This window comes from Pogona vitticeps, chromosome 1 (genome assembly GCF_051106095.1).
Source record: "Pogona vitticeps strain Pit_001003342236 chromosome 1, PviZW2.1, whole genome shotgun sequence".
Lineage (NCBI taxonomy): Eukaryota > Metazoa > Chordata > Lepidosauria > Squamata > Agamidae > Pogona > Pogona vitticeps.
Genome location: NC_135783.1, coordinates 37,003,916 through 37,028,787, shown reverse-complemented (window position 1 = coordinate 37,028,787; position 24,872 = coordinate 37,003,916). Strand labels below are relative to the sequence as shown.

The 24,872-nt window shown below is 38.0% G+C and overlaps 1 protein-coding gene across 1 annotated transcript in view; it reads right to left on the bottom strand.

Annotated features, from left to right (window-relative positions):
* The window catches only part of DNAH14 (dynein axonemal heavy chain 14), a 334,274-nt gene that overhangs the window by 127,407 nt on the left and 181,995 nt on the right, over positions 1 to 24,872 (bottom strand). The window contains 8 exon segments of the mRNA XM_072989973.2: positions 2,655 to 2,795; positions 4,919 to 5,047; positions 8,229 to 8,422; positions 9,710 to 9,792; positions 14,992 to 15,124; positions 18,230 to 18,382; positions 21,302 to 21,418; positions 24,160 to 24,389. Of these exon segments, the coding sequence (XP_072846074.2) occupies positions 2,655 to 2,795; positions 4,919 to 5,047; positions 8,229 to 8,422; positions 9,710 to 9,792; positions 14,992 to 15,124; positions 18,230 to 18,382; positions 21,302 to 21,418; positions 24,160 to 24,389 (1,180 nt within the window).

The window sequence follows — 24,872 nt, the reverse complement described above, 5'->3', positions numbered from 1 at the left end:
GTAGGTCAATGGAGACTTGACTTACAGACTATTTGACTTGAGAACCGCCTTCCAATACGATTAAGTTCTCAAGTCAAGACCCCCCTGTATTTTAATGTGAGCTTTTGTGGACAGTGCGAAGTGGACTTGTCTAGAAAAGCCCATATTAAAATATAGCAGTTAGTCTTTAAGGTGCCACAACATTCTTGTCTTTATTTTTATTTTTCCTCAGAAAAAAAATTTGCAGTATTGGGGCCACACTATACTGTACATAACAGATAACCCAGCATCAGATGATGGAATTTGTCTGAAAGACAAACATATGATTGCTGCAGAAGAAACTTTTCACACTTCTTATATTTTGAAAATCAGCTTGCTTTGTTTTATGAGCAGTTTTCTATATCTAAACACACATTTTGTTTGCAACTGTTCAATCATAAAATTCTGCCTGTATTGCATCTCTGGAATACTAATGGATTTCCAGGTAGAGATGGGCACAAGCTGCTGGTTTGGTGGTTTGTCATGGTTTGTTTACTACTGCAACAGGTATTCAGTGGTTTGGCACCTTCCCCCCTCCAGCAAGATCCCATTCAGAGGCAGCATCCCAGCTTCCTTGCTCCTCCTCCTCCGGGTGCTGCCAAATATTTGTTGTGAGGTAAAACACACTGGGGTGAACTGTTGAACTGGTGGTTCATGAACATCTCTAATTTCAGCTTCTAACATTCTATCTATAACATAATTAGATCCCAGTTTTTCAAGTAGGAGTACATGTGGCTCACTACAAAGTTGCCACTTGAAATTTCTAACTGCCTTTGCAGTCAGGAGAGGATTATTGCAAATCCACTGAAAGACTGAATCTGCAACATGACTGGGATCCAAAGGGCAACTTTGTATGTTTTGAAAGCCTGGGATGGTTTCGTTTCTTTTTTCTTTTTCTTTTGCTTTGAACAGCATACTCAAGATCATATTTACATCTGATTTTTTTCAATTTCAACTAAAGGTCCAATTACAGTAATTGTGCAAATGTAATTAACATGTCTTTTGTATGTTACATAACAGCAGACTCAAAGAAACATTAGCAGGTTTTTATTTTTCATATTTATTTATTTATTTACTTATTTATTTATTAGATTTTTATCCCGCCCTTCTAGAATATGTCTACTCATTATTCATAAAAACAATTAAAATAACGATTTACATTGACAATATTAATATTAATCAAGATGGAAAATATGAAACAAAAGATTAAATAGAAAGCAAAAGTCAAGTGTTGACAGTAGGGAAGTCTTTAATTGGCTCTTAAAAACACCCAGTGAGGGTGCTAGGCAGATCTCTGACAGCAGGCTGTTCCAAAGTTGAGGGGCCACTGCCGAGAAGGCCCGGTTTCTTGTTCTTTCTTTCCAGGCCTCTCTTGGCATTAGGCCCCTCAGCCATCTTTCTTGGCTATAGCGAGTGACTCGAGTAGATCTAGGTGGGAGAAGGTGTTCTGCTAGGTATTGAGGTCCTAAACATTGTGTTAATTTTATATTGCCTTTTTTTGGTTTGATTACTTGTAGTTTCATGCTTCTCTTTCTGTTCAACACCCAGAGTAGCAAATCGCCACTAAGTCAAGTGGCATATAAATAAATAAAATAAATAAATATAAATATTTTCTTCATATCACAATCCTGACAAAAGGTATCTCCCAAAAGCTGATGCTTGCATTTCAAGGATACGTCTTTGGGGCCAATAGCCTAATGTAGCTACAGTTTACTTTACATGTTGTGGAGCACTTTTGTGGACCACACAGTTAAGATACAAGAAAAGACTCCTATTCAGGCATTAATAAAAATAAAGTTGATGTATTAGGAGAAGAGTGCACTTCCCTCTCACTCCATTGTTAACAAAGAATGACAGTTTAAGGAAGACAGTATCCTCCACGTGTGGAGCCTGTTCAGGTGATTGACAAGAACACCTGATCCACATAGAGAAGTTGCATGCTTAGAGGACACCATCCTCTTCACACAGTTTCTCTCTACATGCAGTGAAAAATTGCAACGGAGGTGGAAGTCGCATACTCCTCCCTGCTCACATCGTTTTTAACACTTCATGTGAATATCTGAATAAACTTCATTGCAATGCCTTTTCATTACCTCTGTGAACTCTTATCTCAACTGACACATTTTTTGTCAATGGGATTTGAGCCACATTTTTGTGAAGGGAAACATATCTAAATTTTATATATATGTTAAAGCCTTGTAATAATTGCTTCTTTGAATTGTGGTGCTGGAGGAGACTCTTGAGAGTCCCTGGACTGCAAGGAGATCAAACCTATCTATTCTGAAGGACATCAACCCTGAGTGCTCACTGGAAGGACAGATCCTGAAGCTGAGGCTCCAATACTTTGGCCACCTCATGAGAAGAGAAGACTCCCTGGAAAAGACCCTGATTTTGGGAAAGTGTGAAGGCAAGAGGAGAAGTGGACAACAGAGGACGAGATGGTTGGACAGTGTCATCGAAGCTACCAACATGAATTTGACCAAACTCCTGGAGGCAGTGGAAGACAGGAGGGCCTGGCATGCTCTCGTCCATGAGATCATGAAGAGTTGGACATGACTTAACAACTAACAACAACAATAATTGCTTTGTTTTGAAAAAAGGGAATTCAGCAATTCCTGATTTATCTTGTATTTTACCTGAAAGATGCGTTGCAAAGATTGTAAAGATGTCGCAGGCAAAACAAATGTGCAAAAATGTGTCAGAAGACGAGCACTAATCTCATTACTTCCTTCACTAGGAGGTGTACAACTTGCAACCAAGGCAATGTCCTGAACGTGCTGTGAGTGAAAGTCAAGGTAATCATTTAAAAGTGAAGAACACTGTAACATTCATAGTGCAAAAATATGACTCAAATAACATTCGTGAAGAATTTAAAGACCACATAAAAACACATTTGCATTACTAAGGTCAATCAATCAACCATGAACCAGGAGTACTTGGGATGAAACCAGAGGCATTTTCAAGGGAAAAAAGCATATTGTAGTCCAAAGAAAAGAAAAAACTTCAAGGAGTAACTGATGAGGAGTAAAACTGAATTAGGGTCAAAATCCTAAATGCAACCTGCATGTTGGGACAAGGAGAACTACTACTACTACTGCTACTACTACTACTACTACTACTACTACTACTACTACTACTACTATTATTATTATTATTATTATTATTATTATTATTATTATTATTATTATTATTATTATTATTATTATTATTATTATTATTATTATTTATTTATTTATTTATTTATTTATTTATTTATTTATTTATTTATTTATTTATTTATTTATTTATTTACTGGCCAGGTATGTAAACCATACCCGGAATTTAATATGGCTACCGGCCACACTTAAAAACACTACACACATACACACACACCATAAACAGAAAAATTCACAAGACAATTAAGAGCAAATTATGAGCAAATTCTACAATAGCCATTATTGCAAAGTAAGAAGAGGCTGTAACTATAATACTACCACATTTATCTCAGGTTACAAGCAAAGTGGTGCTTATGGGACCTACAACAGCAATTTTTGGTATTAAAGACTTCCCCCACATCCCAGAGTCTCCAAAGGATCCCTTAGGTTGGAAAGGATCCTCACCTCTGTCTATCATTTCCACCTAATTCCAAAGAAGCTTTCTTGTTCTTAAACTAGTGCATGAAGCTGCTAATAGACTGGATGAGGTTAAGCAAATAGAAACTTAATGCAGGCATGCAGAGGTGCTCCTGGTCAGTCAAAAGGTGGATCAGGGAACAGGAATTCAACTTGTGCTTGATGAGGTTGCACTGCTCTGGAAAACTCAGGTGCATAGCTTGGATGTACTTCTGGATTCTTCTCTGAGCTGGACATCCAGGTCTCAGATGGCAAAAACTGTGTTTGCAAGTTAACACTAGTGTGCCAACTACACTCATTCCTTGAAAAGTCTGACTTGGCTGCAGTGATGCATGTCTGGGTTATCTCCCATTTGGTTTAGTCCAATGTGTTTTATGCAGGACTTCCACTGAAGACGGTTTAGAAACTGGGGCAAAACTGCTGCAGTCATAGTTGTTACTGGGGTTGTTTACCATGATTGTCTAACGCTCCCACCTTTCAATAGCTTAATTGGCTGCCAGTTTGGTTCTGGGCCTTATTCAAAGTGCTGGACACGACCTTTAAAGACATTTAGATGTACTGTAGGCTATCAGAAAGCAGTATCTCCCTGTATAAGACTCCACATGGATTAACATATTCATGGGAGTGCCCTTTTTGGTTCCAACACTCTCACAAGCATGTCTGGTGAGGCCTGAGAGAAGCCTTTTTCTGTGGCTGACTCTACATTATGGATCTCCCTCCTTTGGGAGGTGTGGTTGGCACTTTACCTCCTTTCCTTCTACCAGCAGATGAAAACATACCTCTTTAGGGAGTAAGGAAGTAATTGAGGTGGGAGATCTTTTAAAATACATAGTTTTAAAATCATGTTTTAAATTTGTATATATTATAGCTTTTAATCTTAATTAATTTGTTTGAACTAATGATTGATTTGAAAAAAAGTTGTACATCACCTTGGCTTCCCACTAAGGGAAAAAAGTGGGATAAAGATAAAATAAAATAGTTAAATAAAAAGGACAGAGATGGTTACTTCATCAGCTTTTACACATATGGCACTGCACAACAGGATTCTGGCCAATATAAGCACTTATACTGAAGTGCAAGAGGGTGTGTTTAAGAAAAAATAAAATAAAATAAAATATAGGCTAAACAATGCTTAAAAATCAGTTAGCTCCAATATATCTAATATAACAACCTCTACCTACAAAATAAGAATACTCACAGTATAGTAACATTATTGTTAATATTTTAGATTAAATATTCAAGGAAGGATTAGAACTAATGAACGTAATCTTGTCCATTTTATTCAGTACCTTCCATTCAAGGTGTCGAGTATCATAAAATCCTCCCAAATCCAGAAACTGGCGAATTAGCTCATGTGGTGGCTGGGATCCATATTCTTCTGGTATTGGCATATTCAGATCATCAATAAAAAGTAGCACCTAAAAGTTTGAACATTACAAATAAAAGATAAAATATATTATGAAAAACTGTTGGATACAAAGCTAGCATCTTAATATTGTAATTATCCACAGAAAATAACTCAGAAACAACTTAACAGCATGTAATTATTATTAATAACAATTATCAGTGTGCTGTATAGACAGATATTTCCATAGCTACCCCTGTAGCTACCCAACCAAGAAAACCTGGACAGCCCTTAGCCCACAATCCAGTCAGGTGACTAGCCTTAGCAAAAGTCTGCTTATTTGGATTGTGTGGTTGCCACCACATCATGACCAATATTTGTAACCTTTGTTGATGTGATTAAGTGGAATTCAGTTACGATTACACAAAGTTTTTATTCCACAAAAGCTTGCATGAATTATTTTATTTTTAGTGGTCTAATAAAGATGTCACATTCTTCTACAAAGTTACCAGTGACACATGAATAATGGAGTGAACATTACTAGCATGTGGAATATCTACGCAACCCAGCATATTTAACCAAAGACAAATGTATATAAAAATAGCCCTCAGATTGTATAAACAGGCTGAAATTGAAAGTGCTGGTTTGTTTATTGTGGTACGTTTGGACTATCCACCTCAGGTTTAGAAGTACATGTTTAACCTTAAGTGAGAGACTGCAATGGAAAATGTTCCGCTCATAGGATGCATACAAGCTCAGAAATATCCTTCCAGAACAAAACGATCTCCTACCCACTCCCAAGTGATCTCATCCAATTTTTTGTAATGAAAAATGAGAATTTCTGCTCCCGTCATGGCTTCATTGGATGGGTGTTCCAGCGATTGCCAGATTTCGCAGATCTTAGAGTCTAGACCCTGACAGCCTGAAAGCACAAGACTGAATAGAGGTTCCCAGATTGTGCTCAGTTGTGGGGATGAGACTTTCTCAGCAGTAGGTGTCGCCTTGAAGAAAAAAAAATCTTTTTCCAGAGAATCACAGGCCAAATCCAGCAGCAGAGTTTCTTCATCAGCTGACCAAATGCCTGCTGCTAAGGGTGAGATTCCAGCAGCCCAGCTATAGACATCCCAGCCTAAGACTGTTTTTTCTGGGGACAATGTTTACTCTGGATATTGTGCGGATTCAAAATGTCTTTTTCTCCAGGTTTGCCCAGAAATATTTGGTTAGCAGTTAATGAATTCCATGCCAACAAACCCTTCAAATGGTAGAATTTGTTTTCTTTTCAATGCCAAATGTCTATGAGTTTGGCAGTCAAATATATGGTCCCAAATTAATTTTTAATTTTTGTATACTCAGAAATTCTCCATATTTACAAACTCTTAATAGCTTGATTCCAGACAATGACTATGCTCATTCATATGTTCATTTGAGGATATGAATACTGGCACTTACAGGGCAGAATGGGCTAAATGTTCAGCACTGTAAGAAAGCCAACTTGTCTCAGGAAGGGGGCTTTGCGTGTTAGAACACCTAGAAACTGTTTAATCATTTAATTCAATCTCACTGTATTTTGGTTGCCAGGTTAAGGGAAGCGTGCTAATGGGATTGTCTGGAAATATATGTGTTTGATTGTTTTTCTGGTTAGAACTACATTGCAAAATTCAGAGAACTGTGAAACTTTCTTCTTTGTTCACATCAGGAGTACCACAGTACAATAAATATACCAGAAGTCTTTCATCCATGTATCAAGGTCATTTGGCACAACTAACATCAAGTCTTCCATAGTACATATTTGAGAAGCACAGAGTACACTGACTGAAATTGTCTGCTCTTTACACTCAAAAAGGACTGTGTTGGTACAAACCACTCCATTTTCTTAGCTTCACTTTTGTTGTCAACTTTGTAGCCTATGACGTAAATCCCAAGGAATTTTCTATGTGACCAGGGATTAGAGTCTCCTGGGGTTCTATCCATTTTAAGAGGTGGGCAGTTATTTTTTTCCACATTATAATCCAGGCATTCTCTCCTGTTCCTTCAAGACTCACATATGTTCTGAAAAAAAATTCCTCTTGATTTTAATCTGGGAGGGGCAGGGTGGTAGCCAAAAATTGGACGTGCATTTGATGCAGAAACTTCGAGTCTTTCACTGTTAATTGTTACCTCTCTGTGTATATCAGTGGGTACAATTTTGGCTAGACAGTTGATTTCATTAATAGGGGTTGGTTTCAAGCATTCAGTAATGATTCTACAGCTTTCACTGAGTGCTACATCTACTTGTTTTGCACGGGCTGATTATGAGGCTGGTGTGTTTACCTGCAGAGTAGCATAGGGCCAAAGCACAGTGTTTGTGACTGTGTGTCCCAACTGGTTCCTTATAGTTTTCAATTAATATTGTTCCCTGTAGATATTTTTGCTTTGTATTTTGGCAGCATTTCTTATAGGTCAGCATATGATCCAAATAATACCTAGCTATTTGGGGACAAAACAATGAAAGTTGGATGCCCTTCCAGATAACTTGAAGTTTCTGAGATTCCTGCTTGTTTCTCACATGGAAGGCACATATTTCATTCTTAGTAGGGTTGGATTTTAGTTGATTTCTAGCATAACATGTACCAAGTTCTTCTGATGCATCTGTTAGAAGATGCTCTACCATCTGAAAGCTGTCTGACTGAGCAACGTGTGAGCTTGCCAGTATAAATAAGACTTTTGGTGCAGTGAGAAAGAGGTTTATTGTTGGCGTAAAATAGGAGCCAGTACACTGCGCCAGAATAGACCATTATCTTGAATCTTCTGTCATCCGTGTTGTCCTAAAAAGTTTGTGATTTTACAAAAGGACAATTATTGCTTTAGATAGCTTATAATCCTTGGTTAGATTACAGACTTTTTGCAGTAGTAATTCATGATAAACAGTGTCAGCTGGATATTTTGGGTTATCACTGGTGGTTTTCTCTATCTGTTTCCTGAATATAGTGCATATCACAATCATGTACCTGGTAGAACTAATGCAGCTCTTCTTTATGTGCTGACAAGTCCCATATTTTAAAAGAAATTATGGTTTTGTTATTGATGGCTGCTTGTAGAACATTATCAAAGTAATATAATGGAATTGTGAAATTGAAAGTATAGTTGTCTTCTACACACACACTGATCCAGGAAGCACTAGACTGCTGAAGATTGAAAAAAATCTTACTTGTCATATACCAAAACCATTGACTAATGGTGTATTATTTCTCAACAGGTTTTAGATCTCTCCCTACCTGTTTAGACTGTGGAGCACCTAGAACATCTTTACTTTTCAGTATTAATCTCTGAAGAATCCAAGCCTTTGTTTGGGCAGCACTGGTATGGGCACCCAACTGCAGTGTACAAATAATAGCACCTTTTGTCCTTTCAGAAGATGATCCTTCTAGATCAGTATCCTCTCTTGTTGAACTCAGGCTCAGAGATGAGACTTATACAAAATTATGAATACAGTAATTAGAATTCAACTGGATTAAGAAATACCTTTCACACAATTCTAGTCTGCTAGTAGCATGTTAGTATTATTTTTATAGCATATTGACTGGTGAAAAGTGTTAACAGATCATATACATTCCTTACTGAATTTCTTAACATGAGAACATAAGAAGCTGCCTTATACTGAGTCAGTCATTGATCTATTTAGCTCTGTACTGTGAATTCTGACTAGCAACCGTTCTCTAAATTTCAGGCAGGATTCTTTCCTAGTTCTCTCTGGAGATCCGTGGTACTATCCCGGAATGCACCCTGCTCAAATTTTCAAACCAGATGAGATCAGTGTGTTCAGGATGATTATGATAAAACACACATTTTAATCTATTAAGTAATACAATTAGACAAATGCAGCCATAAAAAAATTCTAATTTGATTAGATTAGTTCAGGCGCAAAATAATTTACATCTAACAGTTACTAAACATCTAACAGAAAAACATCATCATCAATCTGAGTTAATAGAATATTAATGTTATTGCTATATTATCTTCTCCATAAGAAGAAATATTTGAATGTCCAGCTAATGAGAGTGGCAAAACTGTGATAATCTGTACCTAGATCTGCTACATGATTAACACCATCTTTGGACATTAGTCTAGCATCTTGGTTTTGGAATGAGCATAAATTTAGATTTCACTGCTAAATATCAATGTTATGAGGAACTGTGGAGTAAAGTCCCTCACAGCAGTGATCAGCTGACATTCAGTGCAGATATGAGAGGGGATTCTTGTTACAGTTACCATATTGCTCTTTTCTGCACTTAAGAGCCCTTAAGAGTGCCTATTTACTCCTTCTGCTATTTTGTTAAAAGAATTTTAAGCAACAAGATTGTCTTTATCATCATCATCATCATCATAATAATAATAATCATCATCATAGAATTGCAGAGATGGAAGGGACCCTAAGGATCATCAAGTCCATCATGGAGGCACAGTGGGAGAATCAAACTCCCAACTTCTGGCTCCACAGCCATACCTAAGGTTGTCTTTAGGTGGCTTACAACATATATAATTTGATATTTTCAGTGCCTTTTCATTGAAAAGCAAATGGAATTAAGCATGGTTGTTGTGGGTTTTTTGGGCTCTTTGGCCGTGTTCTGAAGGTTGTTCTTCCTGACGTTTCACCAGTCTTTGTGGCCGGCAACTTCAGAGAACTGGAGTAGGAACTCAGTCCATGCTATGAGTCCATGCTCTTATATTTTATAAATATAAAAAAGTAATATCATACTGAAATCTTTAGTTGAAGAAAAAGTTCTTTTCCGAGGACTTCGAAAGGTGTCAGATCTCAAGTAGCTAAAATTCTTCAACAAGCTAGGAAGAAAAAAATGCATATATATGAAAGAGAAAAAAAGAACAAAAAAAGAATTAGTACTGTTACAGAACTGCTAAATAAAACTTTTACTTTTCTTTTGTTTTGGTTTCTCTTGGGCAGGAGGATGCCTCTTTCCTTTTTGTATTTTTCGTGTACCTGTCATTTCAATTTACACTAAAGGAACTGCCTCTTTCCTGTCATCTCATCATTTTTCTCCCTTTGTGTTTTCTGGCACTACTAAAATTCCCTAAAGAACCTGTAAAAACTATTCCAAAAAGGAGGCAACAGAATCAATCTATTCTAAAAGCAGGTAACAGTGCATGAGAAAGAACAGTAAACTTTAGAACGAAGAGACATAAATGCCAGAATACTTGTTACCAGGTATGCTATCATAGAACATACATGAACTCATACATGTTTGGAGACATACCCATAAGGGAATTTTGAACTATGATAATTGTGTGTCTTGACACAAATTGGATTGATTATATCATACCTACGCCAAGCTACACATAAGAGAAATTTTCTCAAACAACCAGAATTAAAATATACACAATGATTATATCAGGAAATAACAAAGATTCAATAATGGAATATATAATGAATGTAGGGAAAGGCAGACCTTTCAACTTCACAATAATCCAAGTTTATGCACCAACCACCAATGCTGAGGAGACTGAAATTGACCAATTCTATGAAGACTTACAACACCTTCTAGAAGTGATACCAAAGAAAGATGTTCTTCTCATTATAGGGGACTGGAATGCTAAAGTAGGGAGTCAAGAGATAAAAGGAACAACAGCTAAGTTTGACCTTGGGGTTCAAAACGAAGCAGGGCAAAAAGGCTAATAGAGTTTTGTCAAGAGAACAACCTGGTCATCACAAACACTCTTTTCCAACAACACAAGAGGCGACCCTACACATGGACATCACCAGATGGCCAATACCCAAATCAGATTGATTATATTCTCTGCAGCCAAAGATGGAGAAGCTCAATACAGTCAGCAAAAACAAGACCTGGAGCTGATTGTGGCTCTGATCCTCAGCTTCTCATAGCAAAATTCAAGCTTAAACTGAAGAGAGTAGGAAAAACCACTGGGCCACTCAGGTATAATCTAAACCAAATCCCTTATGAATACACAGTGGAAGTGAAGAACAGATTTAAGGAACTAGATTTGGTGGACAGAGTGCCTGAAGAACTTTGGATAGAGGCTCGTAACATTGTCCAGGAGGCAGCAACAAAAACCATCCTAAAGAAAAGGAAATGCAAGAAAGCAAAGTGGCTGTCCAACGAGGCCTTACAAATAGGAGAGAAATGAAGGGAAACAAAATGCAAGGGAGATAGGGAAAGTTACAGAAAATTGAATGCAGACTTCCAAAGAATAGCAAGGAGAGACAAAAGGGCCTTCTTAAATGAACAATGGAAAGAAATAGAGGAAAATATTAGAAAAGGAAAAACCAGAGATCTGTTCAGGAAAATTGGAGATACTAAAGGAGCATTTTGTGCAAAGATGGACATGATAAAACACAAAAATGTTAGGGACCTAACAGAAGCAGAAGACATCAAGAAGATGTGAGAAGAATACACAGAGGAATTATACCAGAAAGATTTGGATATCCCGGACAACCCAGATAAGTGGTTGCTGACCTTGAGCCAGATATCCTGGAGAGCGAAGTCAAGTGGGCCTTAGAAAGCTTGTCTAACAACAAGGCCAGTGGAGGTAATGACATTCCGGTTGAACTATTTAAAATCTTAAAAGATGACGCTGCTAAGGTGCTACACTCAATATGCCAGCAAGTTTGGAAAACTCAACAGTGGCCAGAGGACTGGAAAAGACCAGTCTACATCCCAATATCAAAGAAGGGCAGTGCCTAAGAATGCTCCAACTACCATACAATTGCACTCATTTCACACGCTAGCAAGGTAGGTTTCAGCAGCATGTGGACCGAAAACTTCGAGAAGTACAAGCTGAATTTCGAAGAGGCAGAGGAACTAGAGACCAAATTGCTAACATGCGCTGGATTATGGAGAAAGCCAGAGAGTTCCAGAAGAACATCTACTTTTGTTTCATTGACTATGCAAAAGCCTCTGATTGTGTGGACCACAGCAAATTATGGTAAGTTCTTAAAGAAATGGGAGTGCCTGATCACCTTATCTATCCTGAGAAACCTATACGTGGGACAGGAAGCAACAGTTAGAACTAGATATGGAACAACTGATTGGTTCAAGATTGGGAAAGGAGTACGACAAGGCTGTATATTGTCCCCCAGCTTATTTAACTTATATGCAGAATACATCATGCGAAAGGCTGGACTGAAGGAATCCCAAGCCGGAATCAAGATTGCTAGAAGAAATATCAACAACCTCAGATATGCAGATGATACCACTCTGATGGCAGAAAGTGAGGAGGAATTAAAGAACCTCGTAATGACTGTGAAAGAGGAAAGTGCAAAAATGGTCTGAAGCTCAACATCAAAAAACTAAGATCATGGCCAATGGTCCCATCACCTCCTGGGAAATCGAAGGGGGAGATATGGAGGCAGTGACAGATTTTACTTTCTTGGGCTCCATGATCACTGCAGATGGTGACAGCATCCCCGAAATTAAAAGATGCCTGCTTCTTGGGAGAAAAGTGATGACAATCCTCGACAGCATCTTAAAAAGCAGAGACATCACCTTGCCGACAAAGGTCTGCATAGTCAAAGCTATGGTTTTTCCAGTAGTGATGTATGGACGTTAGAGCTGGACCATAAAGAAAGCTGACCGCAGAAGAATTTATGGTTTTGAATTGTGGTACTGGAGGAGACTCTTGAGAGTCCCCTGGACTGCAAGGAGAACAAACCTATCCATTTTGAAGGAAATCAACCCTGAGTGCTCACTGGAAGATAGAGGAGAGATCCTGAAGCTGAGGCTTCAATACTTTGGCCATCTCATGAGAAGAGAAGACTCCCTGGAAAAGACCCTGATCTTAGGGAAGTGTGAAGGAAAGAGGAGAATCCAAAACATTGAAGGGAAATTCAAGCCTAGATTAGAAATTTTGAATGACCAACAGGGAAGCATATTATGTGATCAGGAGATAATCAAGAGAAGGAGGAAACAGTATACCAAAGATCTATACAGAAGGGACAAAAGGATGACAGACTTCGTTGAAAAGAAAGTCTATGATGAAGAACCTGCAGTTCTAGAAAGTGAAATGAAAGCTGCTGTGAAAGCATTTGGAAGAAATAAATTGCCAGGGGTAGATATCAATAGAACTGTTTCAAGCCACAGAGAATGAATCTGTCAAAATCCTAAAAAGAATATGTCAACAAAAATGGGAAACAAAACACTGACCCACAGACTGGAAACTCTCAATATACGTTTCAATTCCTACGAAAGGAGATGCCAAGGATTACAAATTATAGGACAATTTCATTAATTTCTCATTTAAGCAAATTTATGTTCAAAGTATTCCAACAAAGGCTTTTACCTTATACAGAGTGAGAAATGCCTGATTTTGAAAAGGAAGACGTTCTTGAGATCATATTGCAAATATCCCCTGGCTACTGGAGAGCACCAAAGAATTTCAGATCAGTCTATGCTTTATATACTACAACAAAGCCTTTGGCATGCAGATCATGGGAAATGATAGGTTGTTCTTAAAGAAACGTGTATGCTTCAGCACTTGATTGTCCTGATGCATAACTTATATTATAGAGAAGAAGCTACTATTAGGACAGAATATGGAGAGATAGGATGGTTTCCTATAAGCATGCCGGACAAGGGTATATTTTATCCCTTATCTGATCAATCTGTATGCAGAACATATTTATACAAAAGGTTGGAGTAGATTCAGATGAAAACTGGTGGAAGAAACATCAATAATTTAACATATGTAAATGAAAATGTGGTGGCACTGCAGGGATGTGCTGGCACTGCAGGTTAAACCGCAGAACCCTCTGTGCTGCAAGGTCAGAAGACCAAGCAGTCGTAAGATCGAATCCACGTAATGGAGTGACCTCCCGTCGCTTGTCCCAGCTCCTGCCAACCTAGCAGTTCGAAAGCATATACAGTGGTGCCTCGCTTGATGACGATAATCTGTTACGTTGAAATCGGTATTAAGCAAAATCGTCATCAAGCGAATTTTAAAAACCCATTGAAATGCATTGAAAACCATTCCATGCGTTCCAATGGGCTAAATACCTGCTCATTTTGCGAAGATCCACCATAGGGCAGCCATTTTCCGGTGCCTGTAAAGCGAAGAATCCGTCCCAAAGCACAGTGGGGAGCCATTTTGCACAGCAGGCAGCCATTTTAGAGCCGCTGATCATTTGTTTTAGAATAATTGTCTAGCAAAAAATCTGTTCCTGAAGCAGGGAACCGATCATCATCAAGCAAATTTTCCCTATCTAAACATCATTTTGTGATCGCTATTGTGATCGCAAAAAACTCATCGTAAAGCGGATTTGTCATTTAATGAGGTAATCGTTAAACGAGGCACCACTGTAAATGTGAGTAGATAAATAGGGACCACCATGGTGGGAAGGTTAACAGCGTTCCATGTCTAGTCGCATTGGCCATGTGACCATGGAAACTGTCTATGGACAAACGCTGGCTACGGCTTGGAGACAGGGATGAGCAGAGTGCCCTAGAGTCCGACATGACTGGACTAAATGTCAAGGGGAACCTTTACCTTTATCTAGATGAAATCATCTTACTGGCAGAAAGCAGCAATGATTTGAAACAACTGTTAGGGAAAGTGAAAGAAGAAAGTGCCAAAGCAGAACTGCACCTCAACATGAAGAAGACAAAAATGATGACTACAGAAATATTACACAACTTTTAACACTGATAATGAAGAAACTGAAATTACAGTTATAGATTTTGTATAACTTGTTTCACTTATCAATCCAACGGAGACTGCAACCAAGAATTCAGAAGACTGAGACCAGGAAGGGCAGCAATGAAGGAGTCAAAAGATAAAGTGCAAGGATATGTCAATGGAGACCAAGACCAAGAGCAAAAGTTCCTAGACTGGATTAGGAAATGAATGTTTTATATGCTATGTATATGAATGGAGTAGATGCTAACAGAGGATATCCAAGTCCAATTTTACCATATCATTATTCCAAACTATGCTAACTGCACTGCAACATTCACTCCTGATTCCATAAATCATCTCAATGTAAAATCAGTTGTTTTAGATTTCATGTGTTACCTTGTTTTTTGAATTTCACCATAATAAAAAACTTCTCCTAAAATTGTTCCTATGTTCATATTTAATCCTCCTTGTTTCTGAAGTCGTCGAAGCATGTTTTCAATCATAACAGTCTTTCCACTACCAGAGTCACCTAAAAGTTAAAAAGCAGACTGTAAAGCCAACTCTTTAGTCGTAGCAGAGTCAAAGTAACAGTTCTTCTTTTATAATAGTTTTTATCTTAATGTTGTCAAATTACAGAAGTATTCAGGAACCCTTTAGTTGACAGTTAACTGTTTGCAGCTGATCATTTAATATTATTTCCATTTCTATCCCGAAGTATCAGTCTAAACACTCTCTGTGGGCAGTTCACAACAAATTATACAGTAAAACCAGTGTACAATAAATACAAAAAACCCTAACACTACGTAAACCAATAAACCTACATTTAAATAGAATTATACAAAATAAACTAGGCATGGGCTATTTGTATTTGTATCCCTGGGGATATGAATACGAATAACAGCACCACAGGTGCCATGGAGGTCCATTCCCTCCGCCGAGAACAGCTGGTGCACTCACCGGTTGCCACACAGAACTGGGGTCCTTTGTCGTCATAGCTGCACCAATTGCAGAAGGAGCCTGGTGGACTCTTCCTCAACTCCCTGCACAGCTAACCACTCATCAGTTGAGCAGGGAGAGTCCCCATCCCACCTCCTCACTGGAGTGTTAGCTTGCACAGGGAGGCAGGGAAGAGCAAGCTGAGCTCCTTCCATGATTGGCACAATGATGATGATTTATTTATTTTATTTATTATTCGATTTATACCCCGCCCCTCTAGACAGAGTCTACTCAGGACGGCTTACAAAGAAGAATAAAACATTATAAAATACAATCAAATAAAATCATCAAAGTATATGTAAATCAATCACATAATTATATCAACAAATTAGAGGATCAAGATGGGAAAAAAAGCTAAAGAAAAAAGAAAATCAGATGTTGACTGGAGGGAAGGCCTGCCTGAAGAGCCAGGTCTTTAAATGACTCTTAAAAACACCCAGCGAGGGTGCCAGGGTGATTTCCGGTGGCAAGGTGTTCCATAGTCGAGGGGCCACTGCCAAGAAGGCCCGGTTTCTTGTTCTTTCTTTCCGGGCCTCTCTCAGCGTTAGGCCCCTCAGCCGTCTTTCCTGGCTAAAACGAGTGACTCGGGTTGATCTAGGTGGGAAAAGGTGCTCTGCCATGTATCGAGCTCCTTTAGGGCTTTATAAGTCATCATTAACACTTTGAAGTAGATGCGGAAACGAATGGGAAGCCAATGCAAGGCGGCCAGGATGGGAGAGATGTGCTGGTATTTTCTCATCCCAGTGAGAAGTCTGGCCGCCACATTTTGCACCAGTTGAAGTTTCCGTAACAACCTTAAAGGTAGCCCCATGTAGAGTGCATTGCAGTGGTCTACTCTCGAGATTACGAGCGCATGGACCAGAGTGGTGAGCGCCCCAACATCAAGATAGGGACACAGCTGGGCAATTCGCTGCAGATGGAAATAGGTGGAGCGGACCACTTGAAGCCACCTGGGTCTCCATGGTGAGCGCCGGGTCCAGATGTACTCCCAAGCTGCGAACCTCACTCTTCGTGGTGAGAGTCACCCCCCCCAAAGAGTGGGAGTTTCCCAAACTGCAGATGGAGGGGCCACCCACCCTCAGGACCTCCGTCTTGCCCAGGTTCAGCCTCAGCCCATTCTCCTGCATCCACCGAAGGTCCAATGTCTCTACATTCAAGTATGATGAAGGACTCCAGCTCTATGTGGCAGTCGGTGAGTGGACTGGTTGATTCTGGGGCAAAAGAATGGGCCTCTGTGGCACCTGTGCTGCTGCTATTTGTATTCATATCTCTAGGGATGCAAATATAAATAGTCTATGTCTAATTAAATCACATTTAAACATCTCAAATCAACACTACTAGAAGGCAACTTTATATAATTTCATCTTGATCTGCTTCCTAAAACAGACAGATTTCAAATATAGAATACATACTTCAGATACAGAATACATTGTTTTGTGTTATGTGCTGTCAGGTTGCTTCAGATTCATGGTGACCCTACTGGAGTTAGTAAGACTTTGAGATTTCTGAGGATTGGTTTACCATTGCTATTCCCATGACTGAGTAGGGATTTACGTAAACCCAGGTCTTCTGAGTCTTAGTCTAACACTCTAGCAATACGCCAGACTGGCTCTCCTTGTTTTAGGCTGACTCAGTTCTGGTTCACACTAGTGAAAAGTAGTAAGCGGGAAATTTATCTGTTCATTTTTTCACTGTTATTTTGCAATATAAACATTCAGTAAAACATAACACCAAAACATAAAATACATAGAACTAAAATAATAGTTTTAGCAATAAAATAAATCAACTAATGTATTTCCAAAATTTAATGGTTCAAAGTGTTATTTCATCTAAGCAGTTTTACATAAAATCAACCACAATATCCTTCTTATAGCTGTCTAAGTCAGGTGCTGACAATAGGAGCACCACTTTATGATGGTTCTACTTTTCCTTGGATGGTCATTTCCAGAATTTAATGGTGCTGGGGGACTGCTGCTCAATACCTTGATATTCATGGTTTGATGTTGCACATGGTACTATACTTTCTCTGATGCTATTTAATGTATATATGAAAATACTATAAGAGGTCATCTGTTTTGAGGTGTCATTTGTATGTGGATGACATCCAACTCTCTTTCTCTTTTCCTTGAAGTGCATGTGAGGCTATACTTGTCCTGGATTGGATGACAGCAAATAAACTGATAATCAATCCAGGCAGGAATTATTATAAATCTACTACATGGACAAATCAATTACCTGGGTGATTGTTGACCTGTTTGTGCATTAAAGTACATAAATAAACCCACATGAAAACGTGTATATAAATGCATATTTTTCTCACAGAATACACATTTATAGAAATATTTTTTATAAAACACATTTATATATATATATATATACAGTAGGTGCTTTTCCACCAAAAATGTCATAAAAACTGGAGAAGTGCAAAAACTGGATAACTGAGCTCTATGTCCAAAACCATAATCTGGGGAGTATGGTTTAGATTTCATATGCAAACTGAAAGAAATTCTAGAGTATAACTAGTTCTGATCATACCACTTGCCACTCCCACATTGAACCAATGGGATTTAGTATGTTGACTTAACAAGACTAATTCAGTATTACAAAAGTATTTGATAGTACTTCGAAACTGTCTTACCGATAATCAACACTGGATGTTTATTCAGTAAGAGGAGGCTTGTTAGGAAACTATGACGTATTGTATCAATATTGGGAATAAACATAGAGGTCTCTGTTTTCTTTTCTTGATTTTCCGCCATTATATTATCAGAATCTGGAAGGTCCAATGTCTCTACATTTAATAAAAGCAAAAATGCAATTATTTCATGAATAGGGGATGTTCTCTTCTATCATCTTACATTATAAATTTACTACCCTCATAGTGGAAATCAGGAATGCATGCAAGATACAGAGCTGTCTCTTCTGTGATGGATTAGTTGTAGTAGATAAGCAAGGGTACCAGGCTTCCAGTTGTTTACCATAATAGTATATGTTCCTCACAATTTTGGCTGTTGCAATACTTATCTATAGTATTGTGCAGATTTGTATTTGCAGCTGAATATCATCCCACTGCATAATTTGTAGTGTAAATAAGTGTCCTACAATTTTGCGTCTAGTTGCATAGGTAAATGTGAAGTTTGGTTATGAGTTATAATCATAGTGAAATCATTTTGAAATTCCCACTTTCCCATACTTCATGAATTCATCATACTTGCTAAATATAGTTCAATTTATCTTTTGCAAAACATTTTTTGCAATATGTTTAATTTAAAGGTCAGTATAGATAAGAAACTTCATTTCTAAACCCTTACATTTAGAAATGAAGTTTCCCGAAATGATAAAAGAAGTCTGTTCTAGCAGGAGCTGTTCTCAACTCCCTGTCTTGCAAATTAATTTGCCTTTGTGATTGGTCATTAGGAAGTAAACATGAGCTTAATTTGCAAATCTGATTATTTAGGCATATAGTTCTGAAGAAATGCCATGACTTATGACCAAATATGGTATCAGCAGAGAGCCTTCTTTAGTTTTTCCCTAGGTTTGCTTTCTCTTGTTGTTTTCTTTTGGTTCTGCTGCCATTTTCCTTCCAATTTTTAGTCATTAACTATTTCAGCACTATCTAGCACATGGAGTCCAGGAAATGTCTGTTTTGGTGAAGTGCTTAATCCAATCACAGTTTTATGAAACAGATATATTAACTAAATGTATTTTAATTACCTAACTATGGAGCACAGAGTTAAATAAGCTGGCCATATAGAGAAGGCTGCCAATCACTGAGCTCATCACATTTAGAATCTGACTAGACATAAGATGGTTTCATATGTAGCATTTGCTTTTGGTCCAACAGGAGGCAGCTCATCCTAAAACAGAAATTCTCTTGCTGATCATTTTGGCCAATAAAAATTGCTTATAGAAGGATAATGTTTCATGTTGAATCCTATATAGGAAAATATATTTTATGTGGGATATCATAGAGGCCACAAAGAACTATACTGGCTATATGATTTCCTTGTTCCCATTTCCTTCTCTGATGTGGACTGCCATCTTTTTTTCTATTCAATGTCCTGTGTAATATCATCTCAAAGTATTTTCACAGAGGCATTAACAGTATCATTTCCAAAGCATATGTGAGCCAGGATGTTGAAGGGTCTTCTGCTGAGCAAAGATTGCCCTTTTAAAGAGTAGAAAACCTCAGGGAAACCAAGTGGCCCATGGGCCACTACATTATTTAGAATACAGTTGCCACTATCAGTTCTAGGCACACCTAGCCCTCATTTGAGATTCTATCCCCTTTTCCTGATTTCAGAAAGAATGTTATCCCCTTAAACGTCCTGAAAGTGAAGAAATTAGGAGGGCAAACTATTTAGATCAAACATGGCACATAGTAGAAATTCTTATGATTCATGGCATGTGCTTTCAGCAAAGTTCAAAAACATTAAAGAAATGTATTGCAAGATAGAAATAATATCAGAGAAAGATAACTTGATTTTCCTACTAAATATTATATGATTAATACACAGTGGCTGAAAATATTGCTTAGTGTACTAAGTTGGCCCACTGAATCAGTTTGAATTTGGTAAGTCAATTCTTACATAAGTTCCATTGATTGAAACGGACCTATTCTAGCTGCAACTTGCTACACTACTAGGCTAGACATGTTTTCATAGAATCATAGGATCATGAAGTTGGAAGTGGCCTATAAGGCCATCGAGTCCATTTTCCTGCTCAATGCAGGAATACAAATCAAAGGATATCTGCCAGGTTGATGTCTAAATTCTTCTTGAATGGCAACAGTGTTGGAGCACTCATGACCTCTCGAGGTAACTGATTCCTTGGTCATACTACTCTAACAGTTATGATGTTTTATCTGATATTCAACAGAAATCTGGCTACCTGTAACTTGAGCCCATTGCTGCATGTCCTGCACTCTGGGCTGATCGAGAACAGATCCTGCCCCTCTTCTGTATGACAGACTTTCAAGTATTTGAAAAGTATTATCATATTTCCCCTGTCTTCTTTTTTCAAGGCTAAATATGGCCAGTTCTTTCAGTCTTTCCTCACAGGGCTTAGTTTCAAGTCCCCTAATCATCTTTGTTGCCCTCCTCTAAACTTGTTTCAATTTGTCAGCATCCTTCTTGAAGTGCGGTGTCCAGAACTCGACACAGTACTCAAGGTGAGGCCTAACCAATGCCAATGAAAGTACAACACGGGATTTGGAGACTATACTTCTAGCCACCTAGAGTGGTCTGGTAGTCCAGATAGGCGGGGTATAAATCAAATAACAAACAAACAAACAAACAAACAAACAAACAAACAATGCAGCCTAAAATACATTTGTCTTTTTTTATCCACATCACACTGCTGGATTATAATCAGCTTCTGATCTATGACGATTCCAAGATCCTTCTCGCTCAGGGTATTTCTGAGCCACGTATCCCCCATACTGTAACTGTGTGTTAGGTTTCTTTTTCCTAGGTGCAGTACTTTGCTTTTAACCCTGCTGAATTTCAGCCAATGACTCTGATTCTACTCATGTAGTTACTTAAAACAGTTATATTCTGTCTCTGCATATTCCAGGTAGCTTATAACAAAAATAAAATAAAATCACACTAAAATATTGAGTAGAAGTTAAGCTTTAAATGTACTAAAATATTTTTTCCAAGAGCATTAAAGAAGAAATAGATAAATATGGATTCACATTAGCTGTTCTTACCCTTCTGAATAAGAAACTGTGTAGTAGGAACTAAATTTGCCCATGGTTCAAACTCTCCTGTTTGCAAATCCAGAAAATAATCAAAAACTGTTTTGTCTCCAGATGGAATCTGAATATCTAAAAGTCAGAAAAGGGAGGAATATGCTATTAAAATATGAAACAATTATGTGAAGTGTGCATATTTGCTAGGAAGAACAAACCTGAAACATTTTCTGTCTTTAGAACTGCCATAAAGTTAAGTTAGGAAACATTTTTATGAGGCAAGCTTCACATTATGTGCATACATAAAGGTTCACAAAGATATTTCTTGATTTTTCAAGAAGAATAATTCTATTATGTTTACTGTAGCCCACACTTCTGAAACCCAGGGTGTGATCAGACAGGTATTTTTTCACAATTTGGTCCTGATTGGGAATGGGCTGGTTCACTCCTTTTCCCAGCAACCACATGATGTATATTCCATTGTGAACCATCCAGTCCTTGATTGATGCATACCTGCACCTTTTGGGGCCTCTGTCATGGGCTGCTGATTTTTTGCTGCGGGTAGGATGGCTCCATTTTGGTTTGGTTTCAGCATGTGTGATCACTAGGATCAAACTGAAGTGAATGGCTTAAGTTCCCCCTTTGCTCCAGGCACTTAATTGTCTTGAGAAAGCTTCCTTCCCACTCATCTGTGGAGGGGGGAAAGGAACTTTTCCAGTTCTTTTTAATTGTTGCTAACATGTTAGTGATGCTTCAAAAGAGCTTTTGCATTTTAAAGCCCCTTCAATGCATTCTTGATGTGCTGTGTCAGTAAATAACAATTTAAAAGTAAAGGAAAATTTCCTCTCCTATTCCCTCCATAGGCAAGTGGGAAGGAAGCTTTCCATTTCTCAAGATCATCAAGTAGCTTAAGCAAAAGCACAGATGAAGCGACAGGAGGGTTTTTTAAAATGTTGTTTGTGTTTCCCTTTAAAGTGGAAAAAGACTGGATTAGATCATGCTAGACAGAGTCACTTCAGGTGCAGTGTGGTTGATGTTTGAATGTGGATTTAAGGATCAACGCAATGCCATACTGCACCTCCACACAGACCTGTTCAGCATGATCTATTCCAATGGTTCCTAACCTTTGGTCCCTGGTGTTCTTGGACTAAAACTCCCAGAAGTCGTAATTACTAACTGTGCTGGCCAGGATTTCTGGGAGTTGTACTCCAAGAACATCTGGGGACTCAAGGTTTGGAACCACTGATCTAGACCAATCCAGGTCTGGATAATTTGGCTGTCTAGTCATACTCTAAATGTTTTTTTTCTTTTTCATTTGCATGGTTTTGCTTTTGAACAACTATCATCATTGTCTACTGATATCCTTTTGCTATAACTATTCATCATCATTGTTATTTCTTAGGCTTCATTGTTACTTGATAGCTGCAATACCACCCTGAAAATATTTTTGATATCAGGACAGAGAACAATGTGCCTAACATTGTGTTTAGGTGTTAGAGCACTATTGCATAATATCTGATCAGAGCTGAAAGGCAACTAACTTTGACGTCTAAGAAGATGTAACAAACTATAGCACATGCACCAGGTAAAGCTGATCTGAATACAGCATATTAAACACATTGTGTATAACTATTATTATACTGCAATAAACTGACCATGTTTATTGTACCGGAAAAGCCATTTCTGGAACCACTCTAAATTATTTAATGCACAAAAGCACTTTTATGAGCCAAGGTATTGGTCTATTTAGCTGGCTGGCCGGCCTACAGGTATCTGGGTGCAGAGACAGAGGCTGGGCATTTTATTCCATATTGGCATATAACAGATACAAGTTTTAACTGAAAACCTAAGAATCTGTTAAATATCAGCACAGTATGTATGCTGTTCCTAATACTACTGGTTTTTGTAGCTCTGATGGTGTTATTTCTGAGATCTGCAACTGCTTATACTACTCTGTGAAATTTCTTGATATTGTTCCCAAAGCCCCAATTATGATGGGGACCACTGAAATGTGTTTCATCCACAAGCAAGATGTTTTAATTGCCAGGTTTCTGTACTTTGTTAGTTTTTCCAGTTCTTTATTTTCAACTCTGGCATGTCCTGGAATTGCAATGTCAATGATCCAGACATTTCTTTGTTCTATTACTATTATGTCTGGTGTGTTATGTTCAAGGTATCTATCAGTCTGGATCTGGAAATCCCACAAGAGCTTGACTTCCTCATTTTCTGACACCTTCCTTACCTGATGATGATGATGATGATGGTGGTGGTGGTGGTGGTGGTGGTGGTGGTGGTGGTGACTGGTCTATTTGATCCACTAGATCTACTCTGGCTAGGAGAAGGTTCCTACATTTTCACACAGGAGACTTCCTCATCTTGCTAGCTCAGACTGTTTTAACTGAACATGCAGGAAACTTTGTACAGAACCCTCTACATGTAAAGTTAACACTTTACCACTGGATTCCTTCTGCCTTCCTCCATACATGCGTTTAGTTAGGAATCTATTTAACTTAAATATGTAGCAATATTTATATCAGTCTTTCCAACTTCCACATCACTCTCAGCCAGTGTGGCTGATGGTTAGAAGATGTTAAAAGGTATAGTAAAAATATTTTAACAACACTGGTGGTGGAAGTCTGATGCAGACCATTGCACCTACATAGCTATTTCAGACTACAGTATTTAATGTTAACAGTTTTGCATGTAAGTTGCACAGATAGTTTGGCTTCAGACAAATACCAAAGTCCATTTTATTTTGTTCTTTCCTGTTCTACTATTTTATTATTCTATTCATAATTTAATACTAGCTTTATAGTTATTAAAATAGATAATGTACAGTTAGTATACTGAGAAAACAGCAAAAACTCAAAACTTACTAGCAAGAGGCTCTCTTTCAAAAAGATCACGAACAAGGTAATTGAAGTCACGTGTTACATTTGCAAGATCATCATGGCTGGTGTTTATGCCAATTAAAGTCTCACCCTCATGCTCTTCCTCTCTTTTTAAAACTCCTCCAACAGCCCAGGTAAATGCAAATATGAACAATTTTCCTAACAATACTGGCACCTTATTAGGTTGCTTCTTCCAAAACCATATTGGACCTACTCTGAAATAAACAAACAAAAACAAATTATAGGATCTGTAGGCCAAATTGGGATTTGTCATTCAAAAACGTAACTTTCCTAATTTCTAGAAACAGTGTGCTAGAACTAAATTTTTCTTGCAGTAAGCTGAGCTTAGCTTAACATTGGATTTAGTAATTAGTAATGTGTTATTCTTCACCAAGTACACAAATGTAGAAATATATAACGACTTGAACTTGAAAGAAAAGAGGATGGTTTAGTATTGCCAGCAAATTAGACCCAGTATTGCATTTAATATACTAATACTCTGTGGTCCTTTCAGAAAGGCATTAATACTAATGTAGAAATGTATCGTGGATAATAGGTCATTGGAGTGACACATCATATTGCTACATCATTATGGTTGATGTTTATATCAACTGGAGTTTAATTCTCATGCTCTTGCTGCCCTAGAAATGGATTTAGTATTAGCAACAACAAATTTAATTAGTAACTATTAATAACAT